Genomic DNA, 18,111 nt, shown 5'->3' with positions numbered 1-18,111 from the left:
AATTTCTCAAACATTTTCTGCTTGATCTTTAAGACTTAAAGTATAAATTACATTGGAAGGGAATAAAAAACAACTGGATTTTTTTTTTCATATGGCATTAGCATCAGCCCTTTGAGTAACAACAAGAGTGTATTTCTAAACCCCCAAGTGTAGTTTTTCTCTTGCTCTAGAAAGCATTTTTTTCATAGCCAGGAATTTACACACTATGCTGAACCATGCATTTCAATGCAGAGAAACCTACTAAAAGTTGATGGATACCACAGTAAAGTAAGATCTTGGAGCCAAAGGAATTCTGCTTATAGATCCACTGAAGTATAAGGAGCAATTTAAAAGGGCAGAGGGAAAACAGAGGAAATGCTGTGTATAAATCATGCCTTGAGTGTTACAACTGTTTGTGAGATATAATCAATCATTAAAATAGATTGTAAACATCCATTTACTGAACCACCAGCCACTGTTTAAAGAAACAAGGCACGAGTCTGTTCTTGAAGTTGTCTGCCAGCCCTCTTACTCTGGCTGCCTTCCCTGGTTCTGGTTTGATTCTGGCCATGTCCTGGACCCTGATGTGGCCCTGTTTGGCCCAACTGCTATCACTGCCCTGATCCTTTTCACTTCAACAGGACTTACTGTAGGGACAAGGGTCTTGTTGCACTGCAAGTGCAGTCACCAAGAGGTAGGTTCATAAAACCAAACTTCAGGCTTCTAGACACAAGACATCTACTTCAAAGTGACTTTTTTAAGCTCACTTTGCACTTTTAGATCATAAAGGCAGGAAGTTTTCCTTGGGGAATTCATCCTCTTCATCTAAGGTATAATCCTGCAAGGCTGATGACAAAAATGCCAGAAATTACTGCTGAAGTAAATAACCTTAACAAAGGGAGCAGGGATGAGTGGAAGACAAAGGGGAACATTCTGAACTCGTCTCAGGGGTGCAGCTTACACTGCACTTAGCAATGGTCCTGGGATGTGAGAGGGCAAAAACAAGCAGCCAGGGCTGAGGGCCTCAAGAGGATAACATCTGCTTTTGGGTAGGATAAATCACCTGCATCTCCTTGCTTCCAGTGACAGATCACTGTAAGCTAAGACTACATGCCTGTTGTTCAGACAGCTGAAAGGAAGTGGGATGAATCCTACCATGCATCTTCATTTTCCAAACATCTCTTGCTGTTATTTTGGGTCTATGATGCCTAATGCCAATGTCAGTGGACTTGGTCCTCACAGTATCCTGGAGGAAAGGGCAGCTCCTGACCGTGAAGACATCTCCAAGTGTGCCTGAGCAAGCCCTTGTTAACACGCAATGGCACTGTCTACAAACAAGGACGCAGCTCATGCAGAGCAATTTTGCAGGCCATATTAATCACAGTGTCCCTGTTTTGGAATAAGTCAAAGATAAAGGATGACTCTATTTTACACATTTTGCAGTTTTCTGATTAGTGTTTTAACCCTATAGGAGAGTTTTAGCACAAAATGCATAAAGAATGTATCTGTATCTTTGTTTCATTCATGTCTCAGGAGATCTTTCTTTCAAACATGTTTTGGAGAACAGTTGCAGCTAATAAAAACGTTTAGTATAAATGCTAAGAGGTGCAGAATATCCTGGAAACTCTTCAGGAGTCTGGGAAAGTCCTGAAGTTATAATTACAGTAGACCTTAAAGCCTTATATCATGAGGGAGCGTTAATTTACTTAGCAATATGTTGGATGAATAACATTGTACTCAGGGATACATATGTACATACACCATTTCTGAAACTAGTATTGTTTCACAGCAATGTATTGCTTATTGCATATAGGCAGCCTCTTAATAGTTAAAATCGTTAAGTGAGCTAATGTGACAACATCGTACTTCTTTTCCAAAAGTAATTTTCCAGGAAATAGAAAACCAGAGATTCCAGTGTTACTTTCTCTCAGTTAATTTTACTTTTATTTTGGTGAAATAAGAAGCTTAGATGGGAAATGCTATATAGTGTGTATTATCACTAAGCTGATGCAAAGCAGGAGTCAAGTGCAATCTATGACTTTTCTGTTTCCACAGATAGAATCCCTTTTGATTCAAATAGACTTTGAATCTCATTCTCATGTTTGTTTTTAATTTTACTTCTTTCATTTATTTATTTTCTCCATTTTTCTTTTCTTGCATGCAAGGCCTTTTGTTTCTTTTATGGACTACAGTGTAAGCAAACCCATCCGTCCAACTCCACCTCTGGCACCACCTTATCTACGGAGTTAGACTGTGGCAAGTTAATCCGAGAGGAGCGAGGGATTCGAACACAGCCCTCAATTCACACTGTATAGTCAGGAAAGCAAAAAGGTGTGTCTGATGGAAAACATTAAACAATTCATATAATGGCAAAGGTTGTACTCACCAACACATAGTTAATGACTTCAAAGCGCCTCTTGCTTCAGCAGAAGATAAGCTTATCTAACACAAATTGTCAAAGTCCTGGAAATTTGGGCAGTTTAAATGCATATCACAGAAAATAATTACACCTACAGCAAAGAGTGAGTGCAATAGAGTGTAGTAGATTTTAAGAATTAGCACAGTCTCTATGTACAATTATCATCGTGTCATTTCATGGAGTAATTCACCTTTTCCAGGTAAGAAAAATTATTTTCCTCCCTTTCATCTCCTACCAAACCTAAGTAAACCAACTGCAGTCACTTTACTAAAAGCATGGAGAAATGTTTCGCTCGCTTTCTGCCAAGGCATTCAGCAAGCGGGCCAGGCAGTTCTTTATAAACCTCAGAAAACAACCTGCAGGGCTCCATTAACTTTCTGAACCCCTGTTATAAGCAGCCAGAGATTTTTAGCTGGCATATCTTATTCCCAGTGTCAATATTTAATGAAGTTTAATTTATCCATTTAAAATTCATTAGCCAATGCCTCCAAGTACCTATCATAGCACAAAATCATATCCATCAGTTAAATTTTATGCCATGTAACCATTAACATTTAAGAACATATTCAACAAAAGCACCCTCAGGCACCCCCAGTATATACCTTTCACAGGATTACTCCTTTGATTTGGCTTGAGCAATTCATGATGTTCACTATTGTAAGGATTTGCAACTTAGAAATCTCCTTTATGGCAAAACTAGGATATTGATTTATATCAAATAGGAAAGCCTTGGCATTGCTCTGCATATTGAAACACACAAGGAAACTTTTGTGTAGGAAGTTGGAACTGGATGCTTTTTATACCCTTGAAAGATAACAGTTTGATTTCCTCTGATCCTCAGATAGCCTAGAGAGACTGCCAACGCAGGAGGCAATATGTTTTTGCCGCTAAAAACCACATGACAATCTGAGATACACAAAATGTATATAAATGCCAGCTCGTAGGGTGTCATGAACCATGGCAAACAACCATGTTTTCAAAACCTTATTGCCTTTTATGTGGATCACTCATTATATCCCAGCTTACCACCAGTTTCACTAATTCATTTCCCACTCCTCACAGCTACTTTATGGGGTTTTTGCCCAATGCAGTTCCTCCTCATCAAACAAGTTAATGATCTGTTTTATTGAGGGGCTATTTCTGCACTCTACTGCAATTAGAAAACTTGTTCAAGTGGATGCCTTCAGACTCAATCGCTGTGGCAATTGAGTGTTGTGGAAAAGCTCTGCTCCCCTCTTGAATTGTTTCTTTCATACCTGGCTCCTAAGAAAAGCCAGAGCATACAGTGACATGTGTTTTTCTTCTATCCATGTCACAGTTTTGGTCAGCATTATTTATGCTGGCAGCAGGCTTAAGTATTTTTTGTGTCAAAGATGTGTTGTTCAGAACTAGGCTATACCACTTCTTTTCTGCCAGTGCTCATTTGTGTACATGAGTGTTTATGCTCCACTCCAGACACTGCAGGAAATTGTCTTGCTCAAAATGGCATTTTAACTTGTTTGAATAGGGCCTTGAAAGCTTTGATTCTTCATAAAATGAGCCTTCTTACCAGCAAAGACCTGAATTACATCTTCTTGTATATCTTGATTTAAGAAAGCACTTTTGTTTGCAGTTTCCCAGTAGAAGACTTAAAACTATTTAAATTCAGCTTCTCTCAAGTCCCAGAGGAGAAAGAAAATTCCTAATGCGTTTACCTCCATCATTGCCCTACACAAGAAATCCGCCAAGTTGTAGCTTCAACAAGTTTTCTAACCACTTTCTAGATGAATGCAGAATCCAGAATTTTTCTGTCACTTTTTGGGTAAACATTTTCATATCTGTCAAGGAAACAGTCACATTGTTAGTAACGGTCTTTGCTTTCCCATGTCTAGCTTTCCCTACCGACAGCCTCATAGACTTTGTCTTGCCTGTGGGAATTACAAAGCAGCTCCTCTTTTCCCTATCAGAGCTTCATATCTAGCTACAAAGAGTTATTAAAAAGCCTTGCTTGCTCTATACCAGCTATGCCAGCAGCTGAGCCAGGATGACACCAGAGTGCTAACAAGTCTGTGCTTGTAAAGGCATTTCTTGCAAGATTTGCTGTGGTTCCAGGAAAAGGAACCTTCAGGTTAACAGTAAGGCTTGAGGAAAGCATAGCGCATAGCATCTCCCATGAAGTGCATGGCACCTGAGAGAACTCCTGCATAGACATAACAAGCTTCAGGAAGAAGTGTTAAAGCAGTCAAAAGTTTTCCGCTTGTCGACACTGTAAGCTTCTATGACCACTAGACTTTGAAATTTGGCCGCAAAAAAATGCAATGGTGACCATCTGTTCACAAATACAGATGGTCACCATTGCATCTTCCTAACTTGCAGCCTTGCAATTGCATCCAGGACCCAGTAATAAATCCAGATCCTTTCTCAGGTGTGTGTCAACATGGGGACCTTGTTGCACACAAGAGCCAGCAACTCTCCCTGTGATGGATGAGCCGCAACAGACTCCATCAGCCCTACTGCTGCAGTGCCAGTAAAGCATAGCCAGAACTATCTGGGAGAAAAATGTGGCTATACTCATACCCTTATATCGCTTTGTATTATGTTTTGTTTTGCTGTTGCTGCATTTTTGTCAGAACTCCCAAAATAATAAGTGTATGCAAAAAATGGCATATGATGTGACACACAGAAGCCACCTACCTTTGAAAGCAGAGGGGCTGTGAATAAGCTAGTCCCAAGCCATTGACAGGTTTGTTTGGCTGGTGTCAGTGTGTGTACCTTTATTTAGGGCAGTTCTTGCCCTCATTAAACGGTCTGCAAACCAATTAGGCAAAGGTGCCAGGGGAATGAGGGAGAAAGGATGAAACAAGAGAAGAATGAGAGGAACAAAGGCACTACGATCACAATTTCAGACACCCAGGAGGGGGGTGTATTAACAACACACCTGCACCACAGAATTAGACCAAGCACAGCAATAATGCCTCCCGCAACTAGATCGATATTTTCACAAAGTACTGCCACAGTGTCTTGTGCTTGTGCCCTCTCTCTCAGATCAAAGCCTTGAAGCTTCATCTCTTTAGCTCTTTGGAAACAAAGAAGGGAAAGTGGGAGAAGGAAGAAATCCTCTGTCTCACTGAGGTTCTTGCAAAACAGAATTTCTTGTGAAGCTGTCAGGTCTGCAAATTCCCCCTGTTCATGAACATCAGCTGGAGCCCCTGAGCTCTTTCATTTTGAGGCCATAATCCCACCTCCAAACATGGCTGTGGCCATCTGTGCCTTCACTTAACATTCCCGTTTGGTTTTAGATGGCTTGGGAGACAAGCAAGTAGCTTTACTGTTGGTTTGGGTTTTGGTTGGCTTTTTTTCTGGTAAACTGACAGTTTATATAAGTAGGGAAGAGTTAAAATAATCCATGGATTATTGTCATACTGTTTTGATAATCACTGTTCAATAGGCTCTGACAGTTCAAAAGACTTAATTTAGTGGTCTCCTCATGCAATTAACCACCAGTGATGGAATACTCAAACAGATTCTTAATGTGCTGCAACAGCACTTTGCTCACTAGGAGAAACTATTTTGGATATTTTTCCTTCGGTGTACTAGGCACAAACAAATCACTTTTCTTTCAGCAGACATATGTCAGTGTCCCTCACAGCTATGGGTCCTCCTGAGGCCGAAGGGGAATCCTGACTTTTGTACCTCCTCCTCTGTGCCTGGGCCAGTCACATGTTCCTTGAGAATAAAATCTGGTTTGATTTTCGTAGTTCTCAGTTCCCCAGCACAGTGCACTGGGTTTGTTTTTGTTTTGATTTTTTTCTTTTGGTGTTGCGGTTTGGTTTTTTGTTTTTTTGGTTTTTTTTTTTTTTTCCTTTTTGTCTGGGTTTTGTTGGGATTTTGTGTTTGCTTTTTGGTTTAGTTTTGTTTTGTTGTTGGTTGGTGGGGTTTTTTTGTAATTTGCTTGGTTTTGAGGGGTGTTAATAAAATGCAATTGAAAATTCTTGATTGCAGTGGTAGCCCAACAGCAAAGCAGCAGATTGATAAAGCCTGACTACAGATTCATTTCTCCATCTTGTTTCTATCTTATGTTATTTTTTTAATTTTGAATTTATAATTATAATCATGTTTAACCCAGTCTTCTGTATGGGAATGTAAGGTTTTGGGAGCTTCATGATCCAGCTTTTGTAGCCTGCTGAAGAGACCGTAAGGGCAAAGATAAAGAGTCTAACATCACAAGGAGAGCTAAATCTATTCTGTTTTTAAAAGATGACATTTCCTTTTAGCCTCACTTTCCATGTCCTGCAGCATTTTGACACTACTAGAATGAGAAAGTTAAGCTGACTAAAAGCAAAATGTTAAACTTATTACTCTGTTAAATATATTGCTCTGTGCTTGCTCTGTTCTCATTCTGCATGAGACCTCAAAAGTGGACTTAACAGCATGTCAAAAAAACCCAGCTTTTTAAAGAAACTCAGTCTGGCTGAGCATGAGACTAAAAGGACAGTATATTACCCTTCTAAACAGCATTTTAATGTCACCATTCCCTTCTTAAAGGCTACTGTAATTATGCTGCAGACATGGAGCCGTTCAGAGAGTGTCTTGGGAGTCAATAATGAATGTCTTCTTTGTCTGTGACTTTCCTGTAAATCCTACAGCATTCTGGCTGAGTTGATATTCAGTCTCTACCACAGTTTTCTACTGCTTGAAAAGTTCAGGGCAATTCCAGTTTTTAAACATCTGTTCAGTTTCCTAATTGCACACACGAGCTTGGAGATAAATAGGATTTTGATCTGTGCTTCTGGGGCTCAAAAGAAAGTTCACCTTTATCTGTCCTTTTGAACGATTAACCCTGAAAGCTTGAAGTATCATCTCAGATTGCTCTTTTTGACCTTTTGAAGCTCTGTGTGAAGGCAGAGGGGCAGAGAAAGCCCTGTGCCTTCCAGACTTTTAAATGCTTTTTACCACCTCCAACTGGTTTTCTCAAAGGTGGTAGGATCTCAGACACAAGAATATGCGCAAAATTGATCAGTCGTAGTTATGGCCACAACCATTGGAAGATCTTTGAAGGATCAGTTCAGGGTCTTGAATCTACATTTAATTCATTGCTTCACATTGACAAAACTCATGCCAAAGGTGTTCTATGTACCTTGAAACGAGAAGATTTTGAAAGCTCAATTGAAACTAAGATGGTAGAGAGAACTTATCCATGCTAACCCAGCCACTTAGAGCATACAGTTTTATTAGTTTGTAAATAAGTGTTGCTACTCTCTAAAAAAAAATGAAGTTATATGGAAATAGTGCCTGTGTTAGGATGATACCTGCTTCCCCTGCTGCTTCCAGAGGGCATGGGCCTGCAGCAGATACCTTTGACTCTAATTCCAGTAGTGCTGCAATTCCCTTATTGCATTATCAAAAGGGATATTTAAATGATAAATGCACCAGAAAATTCCTGGCTATTACCAGACAGTAATTTTAATTAAAAAAAAACAACAAACCAACAACCAAAACCAACAAAAAAACCCCAACAATAAAAAAACCAAGCCAAACAACCAACCATACAAACAAAAAAACCCCACCAAAACCAAAAAGCCACACCTCCCAAAAAACCACCAAATTAAAACCCCAGTACACTGCCCTGGCCTATGTCTATTACATTTTGGGGATATCATGATTTAGTGGTTGTTTAATTATGTATACTTAAGAAGTTTAGATGAGCAAAAATTGAGCAGCTCAGAGAAAGAGCATATTAAACTACAGGTTTAACATGCTACGTGGTCTTAGTCTGTGTGCAGCCACTCCCACAAACAGACATAATGACATATGCAAGATCATGCACATTTAAAATACACACACACAGAGTTGCAGTGATGCCCTGAGCTCATTTGCAAAACTAGGGTTACACATGTTATAGGGAACATTTATACTGGAGAGGAAAAAGTGTGTGTGATTCACTTCTCTGGGATTCCTTTGCTACCTTAAACAAATGGTTGATCCAGGTTACCCTTACACTCTTTTGCATTTGAAAATATTCCTCTAGAATACCTGGCTACTAGAAAAGCTTGGGTTTTTTTCCTTTTTGAATCATATATCTGGTTTTACTTTTTTTTAGCCCTGCATAACTGAGGTCATTATTGGATTATTACTGGTTGAGAACTGGACATTACTTACCTTGCACTGGTATCACTCTAGAAGGAAATTCGCTTTTGATACATAGAACCATACCATTGCGCTGTTGCTGTCATTTTACAAGTGCTGTAGTTTTAACCAGTTGCTTTAAAGCGGATCAGTTCTGCACTTCTAGAAAGGGTTTGGTAGGAAGGATTTATTCAACTTGATGAAGGTAAGAAGGTTAAAGCTTTGTTCCACACTGGTACCATTACTTCATTTTATATATAAATAACCTATTTATATATATTTGAATGGAACACGTTTTGCATTGCTAGATACTTTCACTTAAAACCTCTTTGTGGGTTTTTTGTTTTTTTTGTGTTACATGTAATTATTCCAGCTGTAGATTTTAAAGGATGTCTTTGTTAATGTTGCGAGGTGGAAACAAAAACATGTCTGCTTTCTTTCTAAATTATTCAGCTACCTTATTCATGTGGTAATGTTCTCCTTTCTTCAACACACAATATTTTAAAAAGATTCTTTCCAAAGAAAGAAGAGGATTGAGGACTTTGCTGTATTTTAGAATGTCTGAGAATTTCATGAAGGGAAAATAACTAAACCACAAAGAAATCTTCAAATTTTGTGTTCTTTGTTCTCTCTAGTATACCCGATTTTTTTTGTGGCTAAGGTACATGTAATTTAAAAAAGCTAACTTTTCTTTTAAGGTCAGGAGGAAATGTACCTACTGAAAAAGGGTAAGTTTTATGATATGAAGTCACTAAAACATTGCAAATGCATTTGTGTAGAATTTCAGAAACATTCACAATCGGCTTTAGTCAAGCCAAAGTTAAATTAAATTCAGTGGAAGTCAAATTAGGCAAAAAACATGACTTTGATACAGATTCACCTGTTATGGGCTTATTCAAAGCTGGCAGAACCCGGCTAAGAAGCTTTCTGAGCCTGCCAGTAAGAGCTCAGGCCCTTGCTTCTAAAAGCCAGCATTTTTGCAAAGGGTATGGTCAAACTCTGCCTTCAGTGAGAAGTGTTTGATGCCATTTATGTCTTCCACCAGTGTCTTTCTTTCAATGCGATAATGGAGGAGCTTGGAATTTCACTCAAGCATCAAAAGAAGTTAAAGAAAAGGTCAAGAACGAAGGGGAAATCTTCATTCACAAGTATCCTTACCTGTCACCAGAGGCGGACACTGAGGAAAGAAACCATAGCATGAGAAAGAGAGACCCCTTTGAAGAAATATCAGGAACAAAAATCAAAAACATTGCTGCCTACAAGTTGATTGTGGTGGGATTTCTGAAATACAGACATTTACCTTGTTCTTCAGAAATTCTCTGTGGTTTCTTTTTTTAATCTAGAGGTACAACAGTTTAAATGCTCACATAGACTGATGTACTACTAATCATCTGGGAAGTGTCTCACTATTTCTTTTGAGATGGATTTGTATGCTCACCTATTTTGCATCTCTCTTCCCCTCCCCATGCATTGCTGTATGTGCTTTCTAAATAAATAAATAAACACGAGACAGGGTTCTTTTTTCCAATAATCTGGGAGTGGAATTCTTTTATTTTTTTTTCCCTTTTGAAGAAAAGATTGCCATTTTACTGAGCGAAATTGTTTAGAAACCAGGACCCAGACAACCAAAGTAAAAATTCATACAATTAAATCATAATGACTACAAAAATGTACTAAATGCAAAGGTACCCAACAATGATTTACTATTTTCTCTGGTACTGTAAGGAATACTCTTCAGGTTCTTTTCTGTGAGAAAATTGGTTTTCCTTATCTTTCCTCTTTTTAATTTCTTTAAAAATATTATTATTAGATAATGCTCCAGGTTCTAGATGTTCAAAAAGAAAAACCACATAAGTAACAATCAGTGAATCAGGAAGCCAACACTGATATCATCACATGCTGTATCCTCCAGCTCCTGGTACCAGTAAAACAATTCTTGACTTCAAAATGAAAATCCCTTAGAATTTAGAGCCAAATATATTCAATTTATAACAAATCTTGACCAGAAAGATAACAACAACTGACAGGAATACAGAAAATGCTTGGGAATTGAAACCTTTTCTTGCAGCTGCTGGGAGCACCAACAAAATATTTTAACAGTAAAGGAGAAATTAAGTCCTTTTTGTGAAGAAACCTCTGTCTGAAGAACAGTGATGCATTACAGCAGCAGATTCCCCCTCCCCACCCTTCCAAAAAACTGTACCTTTGTATTTCAGCAAGGTGAAGCACATTTATATTTATTGTGATGTTGTCTCTGTGATTAATTCTGTTGTTCCTGGAGCTTTTATTGGTGCCAGCTGTTTAGCTCTGAGGATGCCTGTGAAAGAAATCAGGTGAAATGCAGGCACATCCATACTTCAGGAGACAAGGGTGAGTGTAGGAAATGGGTGTCCCTTTCACCCAGTGGTGGGGATATGTACCCCTGCCTTCCTACATGCCAGGTTATACTTACATATATATATGTGTGTGTGTGTGTGTGTGTGTGTGTGTATATATATATATATGTAGGCCTGGTCTGTCCAGAGCTATCCCACCACTATGACCACCACCTCTAATCCTAAGGCAGGTTTGGAAAAAAGGAACCAGAGGACTGGAGCCACTGATACTTTTCTGCACAGCATGTAGAGCTGGGAGAGCCCGAGTCATATCAACAGTATTTGCTTCAGTTTGTGGCAATGTTCATTACCCAGTGGCTTCAACGAGGTGTTAAGTTTTATTGTCCTTCTTATATTCCCGCAGGGAACCTAGTGTTTACCATTGATTACCTTTCCCTTGTATCCATGGCCATTTCCTCTACAAAAAGAGAAAGTAATGTGAAAACCTTTGAGTGGAGAAATCTCTTTTCCACCTTCACCTTAGCCATAGCTCCCTGCAGCCCCCTCTGAGCTTTTACGCTACACTGCATAGCAAGGTCAATCTGCAATGAATGCTACTGCTTATAAAAGCCCTGCCTCCAAAGTGATACATTTCAGTATTACTGTAGTCTAGAAGACACTTCTATTCATTTAGCCTTTCCATGGGAGTCAGGTTTTCTTAACCTCTTGCCATTACCACCTCCTTCCCGAAGGCTCTCTGTAATTACTCCATATCCTTCTCAAAACACAATGCCCAAAACTAGTTCTCCTTTCCCACCCATGGTAAGTTGAGCAGAAAATCATCTTCCAGTGTCTCAAAGGCCATACTGCTGCTCACACACATTGCGAGATCTGCTTGCCTGAATTGGGTAGAGTGGGTTACCTTCTTGTTACAGGCAATGATGATTCTAGTGTGAGTTAAGGGCCATCTCCATATGGAATTGCACGTTTTTGTGGCTTTTTTTTTTTTTACCAAAGCTTTTCTCCAGTTTTGTCATGATCAGGTTGTTGCCAGCCATGCTGGCTGACTGAACAAGCTTGGTGGTACATGCAAATTTAACATACTTACTTACTAAAAACCATCCATACAGGAGACCCAGGTGGTGGACAGATCCCTGCAGATCCCCCAGTTTTGACAGTGAAGATCTGAGGTGGGAGAGCTAGCAGAACTTTTGGCTACCATACAGTATATGTCATCTAGCCTGTTGCCCTACTTGTTTATGAAAATGTCATAAAGATGGGATCAAAGGCTTATTAAGGACCCCTTCCCTCACCCAGAGGGCCCATTAAGCTGTTAAAGAAGGTAATTAATCAGATTAACACGACCTGATTTTGAGAGATTCCTATTAACTCTTGCTTATTTCCCACCAATTACTTGCAAAATAGTTGTTTCATGCAAGTGATTGCCAGGCAACTGAAGTTAAACTGGCAAGCCCAGAACTCACTGGATTTTTCTTTTCCTGCCTTTGAAGACAGGATGCTGTTTTCCAGCATTTCTTCTGGACTGTGTCTATCTCCAGGAGTTTCTCTCAAGAGGTTTGAAGCAGTGCGCCTCTGGGGAATGAAGGAAGAAGGGTCTCTTTCAAAGTGACTGCAGCAGGAAGCTCTAACATCAATGCTTGCTTTTGGTCTGCTTATGCGCTGCAGTGGTATGTTCGGCTGATAAACAACAATTAAGAAAACCAGCCCCTAGTCATGGAAGCACATAGAGATGCTTTCATACTTCCAGAGGTAGATTTATTTACCATCAGGTTACAAACAGGCTATTTAGACCCCTAGCACCATTCTAATACCATGATTGAAAAGCAGGTTATTATTTTTCAGTCTGTGTAACCCTATTGCTCTGCCATCCACAGCCTTCAGCTAAGATAGTTTTAAATTAGTAAGTTCAAAGCAATAAAAGATTTATGATCAAGCCATTTTTATTTTTTTTTAAGGAGTACTCTTCTGTGGTTGAGACCTTGAGATTAAAGAATTCCAAGTTCAATTTGCTAAAAATCTACTAACGTTTTCCTGAAACTAAGAGGTATTACTTTGCCTAGCAACTTTTTACATTTCAACTTTCCCATCACTGTTAGTGGTCTACCACTTATAAAAAGGTGCTGGGAAGTAAATGAAGCTCTCTTTTTGCCATCTGGGAAGGAATATGTGACATTGAGAAAACAATAAATAAAGCATATTTGGTTCTTCTTTGTTTCCTTTTTACTAGCTTGAAAGAGTCACGGCACGTCAGGAAGTTTCTGTGTTAAACTCCTGTTGCAGCTTGATGAACTATAATTGCTGCAAAGGAACTAACTAACCCACTATGATTTCATGTAGCGGCACATCAGCACATCGTGATGTGTGGCTTTGCCCTCCCTCCCAGCTCTAATAATTCAGCTTGGTAAATAGCTGTCAAATCTGGGTGGATTTGAGGTGTGAACTACCCCATGAAATGTGGGTTCCCTAAAACCTAAAAGCAGCCACAGACCCCCTAACCTGACCCATTGCTCTGCTTTTTCCCTTTACATTTTTAGTGAGCCAGAGATCCTAGCAGTCTTGACCCCACCAGGCAAGGTTTTCTTTGTCAGTGACGATGTGTGTGTATATATGTATATGGATAATATCAGCAGTACAGCACCACGTTGGAAGCCTGTGGCTCTCATGTTACTTGGCCTTCCTTTAAGAAACTATAGAAAGGATTAAGATGGGACTATAAAGGAGTTCAAAAGGCCCTTTTTCCCCATGCTTGCTCCTGCCTCATGACAGTGGTGACAGGCCACTGTGTCTCTTACCTTGATTCAACAGAATATTATATATTTCAGCTAGCTAAAATTGTAGCTAAGGAAAACACTTAGGGATGCATCTGAATCCCACTGGTATTTAAGGATTCAGCCAAGTGCTGTCCTGATTCAGAGCAGTGACTTTTTCTACCCTTCTCGAAATGTGTTTAGCTCACCAGCTAGGCTGCTCATATGTCACTCGAACAGGTCCCAGCTCCACATATCTGTGCACATACAGTCCACTGTCTGCTGTATTCACAACCATGCTGCTTGTCATATTTTCTGTATGTAGATGTGTTTAAAGCAAAACCAAGTCCGTCCCTCCTGGAAAGCAAGCTCTGTCACTAGAAACATTTTCCTCAGCTTCAGATGCTACTTGTAAATTCACTCCATGACTGAGAAAGCTACTTTGTCTTGAGGGAGGAGGGACAAGCATAGGGCAATCTTACATACTGATGGAGTAGCAGATATGATTACTGTGACCTTCTCACTGTATCCCAATAAATATTATTTTCCTGCCTTTTTTCCTGTGTGGCAGCATGCAGCAACAGAGAAGCCTGATTAGAGATTACCCATCAGGAAAGCCAATGTCCTCATTATATCTCTATCTTGGTAACAGCAGACATGCATCCTCATTGTTTATAAAAGAGAAATATAATATTGATGGATGCTGTTGAATGGCTTTAATGTGTTTCATCCCAGAAATGGCCTTCTTTTAGTGTCAGGTGATCTTTCACATATAGCCAGCCACCACGAGGCTGCAGGCTTAGTAAGGATTATTTAACATCCCTTAGCTTCCTTGAGAAAGTGGGAAGATGGGGTCAATGGAAAAGAGGGAATATATATATGCAACTATTAAAGCTGTATGCTCAGGGTCCTGCCTAACAGCATGATTGAAAAGCTACTGCAGAACAAACAAGGATCATCTTGCTACCTTTCTGGGCCTTTCCCAGGGGACTGTATCTCATGGGTCTTCTGTGAACCTGTAATCCCATGGGGTATTTATTGACTGCTGATCTTATCCTTTAACTACTCTCTGTCAAGCTTGCAGGAGTCAGGATTTCTCAGTGTCCTGGGTTCAGCTGTAGCAGTCATTTTTCTCCTTCTTAGTAGCTGGTGCAGTGCTGGGTTTTGACTTTCAGCTTGGGAACAGAGCTGATAACGCCGATGTTTTTAGTTGCTGCTTAGTAATCTTCAGTTTGACCAAGGACTTTCTTAGTCTCATGCTCTGCCAGGGAGGAGGGGAAGCCGGGAGGAAGCAGAGACAGGACACCTGACCCAAACTAACCAAAGAGGTATTCCATACCACAGCACGTCATGCCCAGGATGTAAAACTGGGGGAGCTCCCCTGAAGGGCTAGTTCAGTGCTCGGTCGGGCGGGGTATCGGTCGGCGGGTGGTGAGTGGTTGTGTTCTCTCCCCTTGTTATTTCTCTTATCATTATTATTACTGGTGGTAGAAGCAGTGGTTTCTGTTATACTTTAGTTACTGGACTGCTCTTATCTCGACCTGTGGGAGTTATATTCTTTCGATTCTCCTCCCCATCCCTCCGGGAGCAGGGAGGGGAGGGGGGAGTGAGAGAGAGACTGCATGGTTCTGATTTATGGCTGGGCTTAAACCACAACACTCAGTGATCAGAACAGCCTCTGTTCAGATACATCACATACAGCTGTCAAATGACCACAATTTTATTTTAGCCCCATTGATTGATAAAGATGCATATGTTTTTGCCTGCTGATGAATTCCAACTCAAGCCACTCTCCTGTTTGCCTTTCATCACCTCCCCCAAACCCAAATTCTGTTATTGTTAGTGCAAAAGTTACATAGCAATAGTTAGTGTTAAGACATGAAGCTCTCCCTTTTTAAAAGCAGTCACACCACTCTAGAGATGAGACCCACACTCGGGAAACCCACTTATGGTTTGTATGAATAGCCCAGACCCACATGCAGGTTCAGAGCTGGTGGCACAGCACAGCCTACCACTAGCTGGCATCTGGATGGAGGCCAGATTTCCAGCCTGGCTGAATAAGATGGAAACCACAGATCTTCAGTAAAGACTAAATATCCTTAGTCCTCTCCTTGCCTCTTGGTGGAGGAGAAATGTTTCCCTATGGCTGTGTGGGTCCATGTGTCAGCCATGCACTGCCAGGAGCATGTGGGCAATCCTGCTCAGTGGTCGATGGATAAAACTCATTATACTGACCATGCCCCTGGGTCATTTAAAGGCTGCTTGCAACAGCACCTTCAGTGCCGCAAACACCAACAAATACATGATAAAGAGACTACAAAATGAGGAAAAAATCTGGAACCAGCCAGTACAGCCATATGTTTCCTATCAGCGCTGAGAGCACTGACACCAGCTCAGCAGGAGCACACAGGTGCGAGCCACCCAGCATGGTGGTTATCCTAATGAATCACAATTACAGAAACACCTGAACCAGATAACTCAGTGCTCATCTGCTCTGAAGTGCATAGAAGTGTGCAGCAGCCAGTAACACTTTTCAACTCCCCCCTGGTTTCAGGTACAGTTCTGTTTGGAAGCTGCTAGGTTGTTTTTACTGTTTTTTTTCACTTCAGACAGACCTGTCTGTGCATGATGTGGTACACATCTTCAACCAAGGTTTTCAAAAGCAAAAGGCAGCTTGGATACATTTTCCAGGAGCTGGACTCCCACAAAGCCTGGGGCAATCCCTCACTTAGTGCAGCTCAGGACAGAGGTCCTCAAAGAGGATGGCACACAGAAACCTTACCCACACTGGGGAATGCAGTCAGCAAACCAGCTTTATACAAACTGCAGCTGGAAAGAAAGTGACTGCTGGTGTCCTTTCTGGTTCCCCCACCTTGAGCCCACTGAGGAGGGAGCACTTTCACTCCCAGGGAAGCATGGCTGGCTGCCAAGCTGCCTCCTCCCACCCTGGGTTGCTGTGCTACCGGGATTTGGGGAAAGCCATATGTCTGCAATCCACTTTTCCTTCCCCTGGCAATTCCCCAGCTCCTTCCTTCTTAGGAATGAGAACAGCTCTGGTCTTGCCCACAAGCACTTCCCCAGTCTACAGCTGTCCTGCTTCACATGGTGTCTTCAACCTCCTGCTCCCTGAGGAGTCAGATCTTGCAGGGCTCTACATTGCTAGAGGTGCATGTTGTACCCCCTTGGGTGTCCTGCTGGTCAGACCATCAAGAAGTAGGTGCTACCCTTGGGAAAGATCTGTTGGCTGTTCCAGGGGTGCTCTCGGGGACATTGGGGAAGCGCTGAGCCAATGGGCATGGGGGAAGCACTGCTAAGAATTGCTGGGGAGATCTTACTCCTTGCTTAACAATCTGGACTGATGGACAGGGGTGGGGGGAATTCAGAGAGGGACAAGGGTAGGTCTTATCGTGGTAGTTTCCCATATATTAGAGCAATGCAGTGCTGTAAGGTGCAGGCACACAAAACCTGGGCAGCCAGATGTGTTGGGGAAGACTGCTGTGACAGTCCTGCATCTGTAACACCTCCGCCCACAAGTACACTTGAGCATCTGTTACAGAAATTGGGATTTTGTTAATAATAGCCCAGAACACTTACAGCAGGGAGGACTCTTCACCTTGAAAACTGCAAGGAGAATCACAGGGATGGGTAAAGTGCTAATAGCTGCAATGCTACTGAGTTTTGCAGAGGGATAGAGTAAGAAATACTTACGAGGTTACTGGGTCTGCACTATCCCCAAATTCCAAATGAGCTCCAGTCTGACGAGTCACCATTCAGAGTAGTAATTGGTTCAAATAATCCAATTACTCATCAGCTGACCCATTTTATCTCCTTTGGGTTCTGCCCACAACCGACATCAGACTCCACTAGTTTTGAAATGTACAGTAAAGGAGACATTTTAAGAGACCTAGATTTTTTTTTTCCTCCCCCACCTTTGGGTTTTCTACAAAGCAATATCTTGCAAAGCTGCTACATCTGGGTTTTCTGGTGGTTTTCTGGTGGTTTTGGGGCTTTGTTTTCTGCTGAAAAGGACATTCATTCCTGCAGCAAAAGTATTCCACGGTTTCTGAAAATTGTGACTTAAAAGCAAGCCTGCTGTTCCAGCTGGAATAGCTAATTTTCTTCCTAGTAGCTGACACAGTGATGTAGTTTTAGATTTAGTATGAGAAAAATGCTGATAACACACCAATGTTTTAGCTATTGCTGGGTAGCACTTGCCCTGATCAAGGACTTTTCAGTCTCTCATGCTGTGCCAGTGAAGAGGAGCACAAGAAGCTGGGAGGGAACAAAGACAGGACCCAAACTAGGCAAAGGGGTATCCCATACCATAGCACATCATGCTTGGTGTAGAAACTGGGGGGACTTGGCTAGGGAATACCATTTGCTGCTCAGGGATGGGCTGAGCATCAGTCAGTGGATGGTGAGCAATTGTACTGTACATCACATGTGTTTCTTGAGATTTATTCCTCCCTCTTTTTGTCTCTCTTTTCATTACTATTATTATTTTATTTCCATTATTACACTTTTT

The 18,111-nt window shown here is 41.1% G+C and overlaps 1 protein-coding gene across 3 annotated transcripts in view; it reads left to right on the top strand.

Moving 5' to 3' along the window:
- Positions 1-10,034, top strand: part of GRIK1 (glutamate ionotropic receptor kainate type subunit 1) — a 170,678-nt gene extending 160,644 nt beyond the window's left edge. For 2 of the 3 annotated variants that reach the window (XM_065676788.1, XM_065676786.1), the window contains exon 16: positions 9,549-10,034. In XM_065676788.1, the coding sequence (XP_065532860.1) occupies positions 9,549-9,704 (156 nt within the window). In that variant the 3' untranslated portion in view covers positions 9,705-10,034. Of the gene's footprint in view, positions 1-2,144; positions 2,311-9,548 lie in introns of all 3 variants that reach the window. The other variant, XM_065676787.1, reaches the window with a different exon arrangement.
- Positions 10,035-18,111: the final 8,077 nt, after the last annotated feature.

Source organism: Lathamus discolor, chromosome 4 (genome assembly GCF_037157495.1).
Source record: "Lathamus discolor isolate bLatDis1 chromosome 4, bLatDis1.hap1, whole genome shotgun sequence".
NCBI lineage: Eukaryota > Metazoa > Chordata > Aves > Psittaciformes > Psittacidae > Lathamus > Lathamus discolor.
Note: the sequence above shows the minus strand (reverse complement) of the source record. Positions and strands in the feature narration are given on the sequence as shown.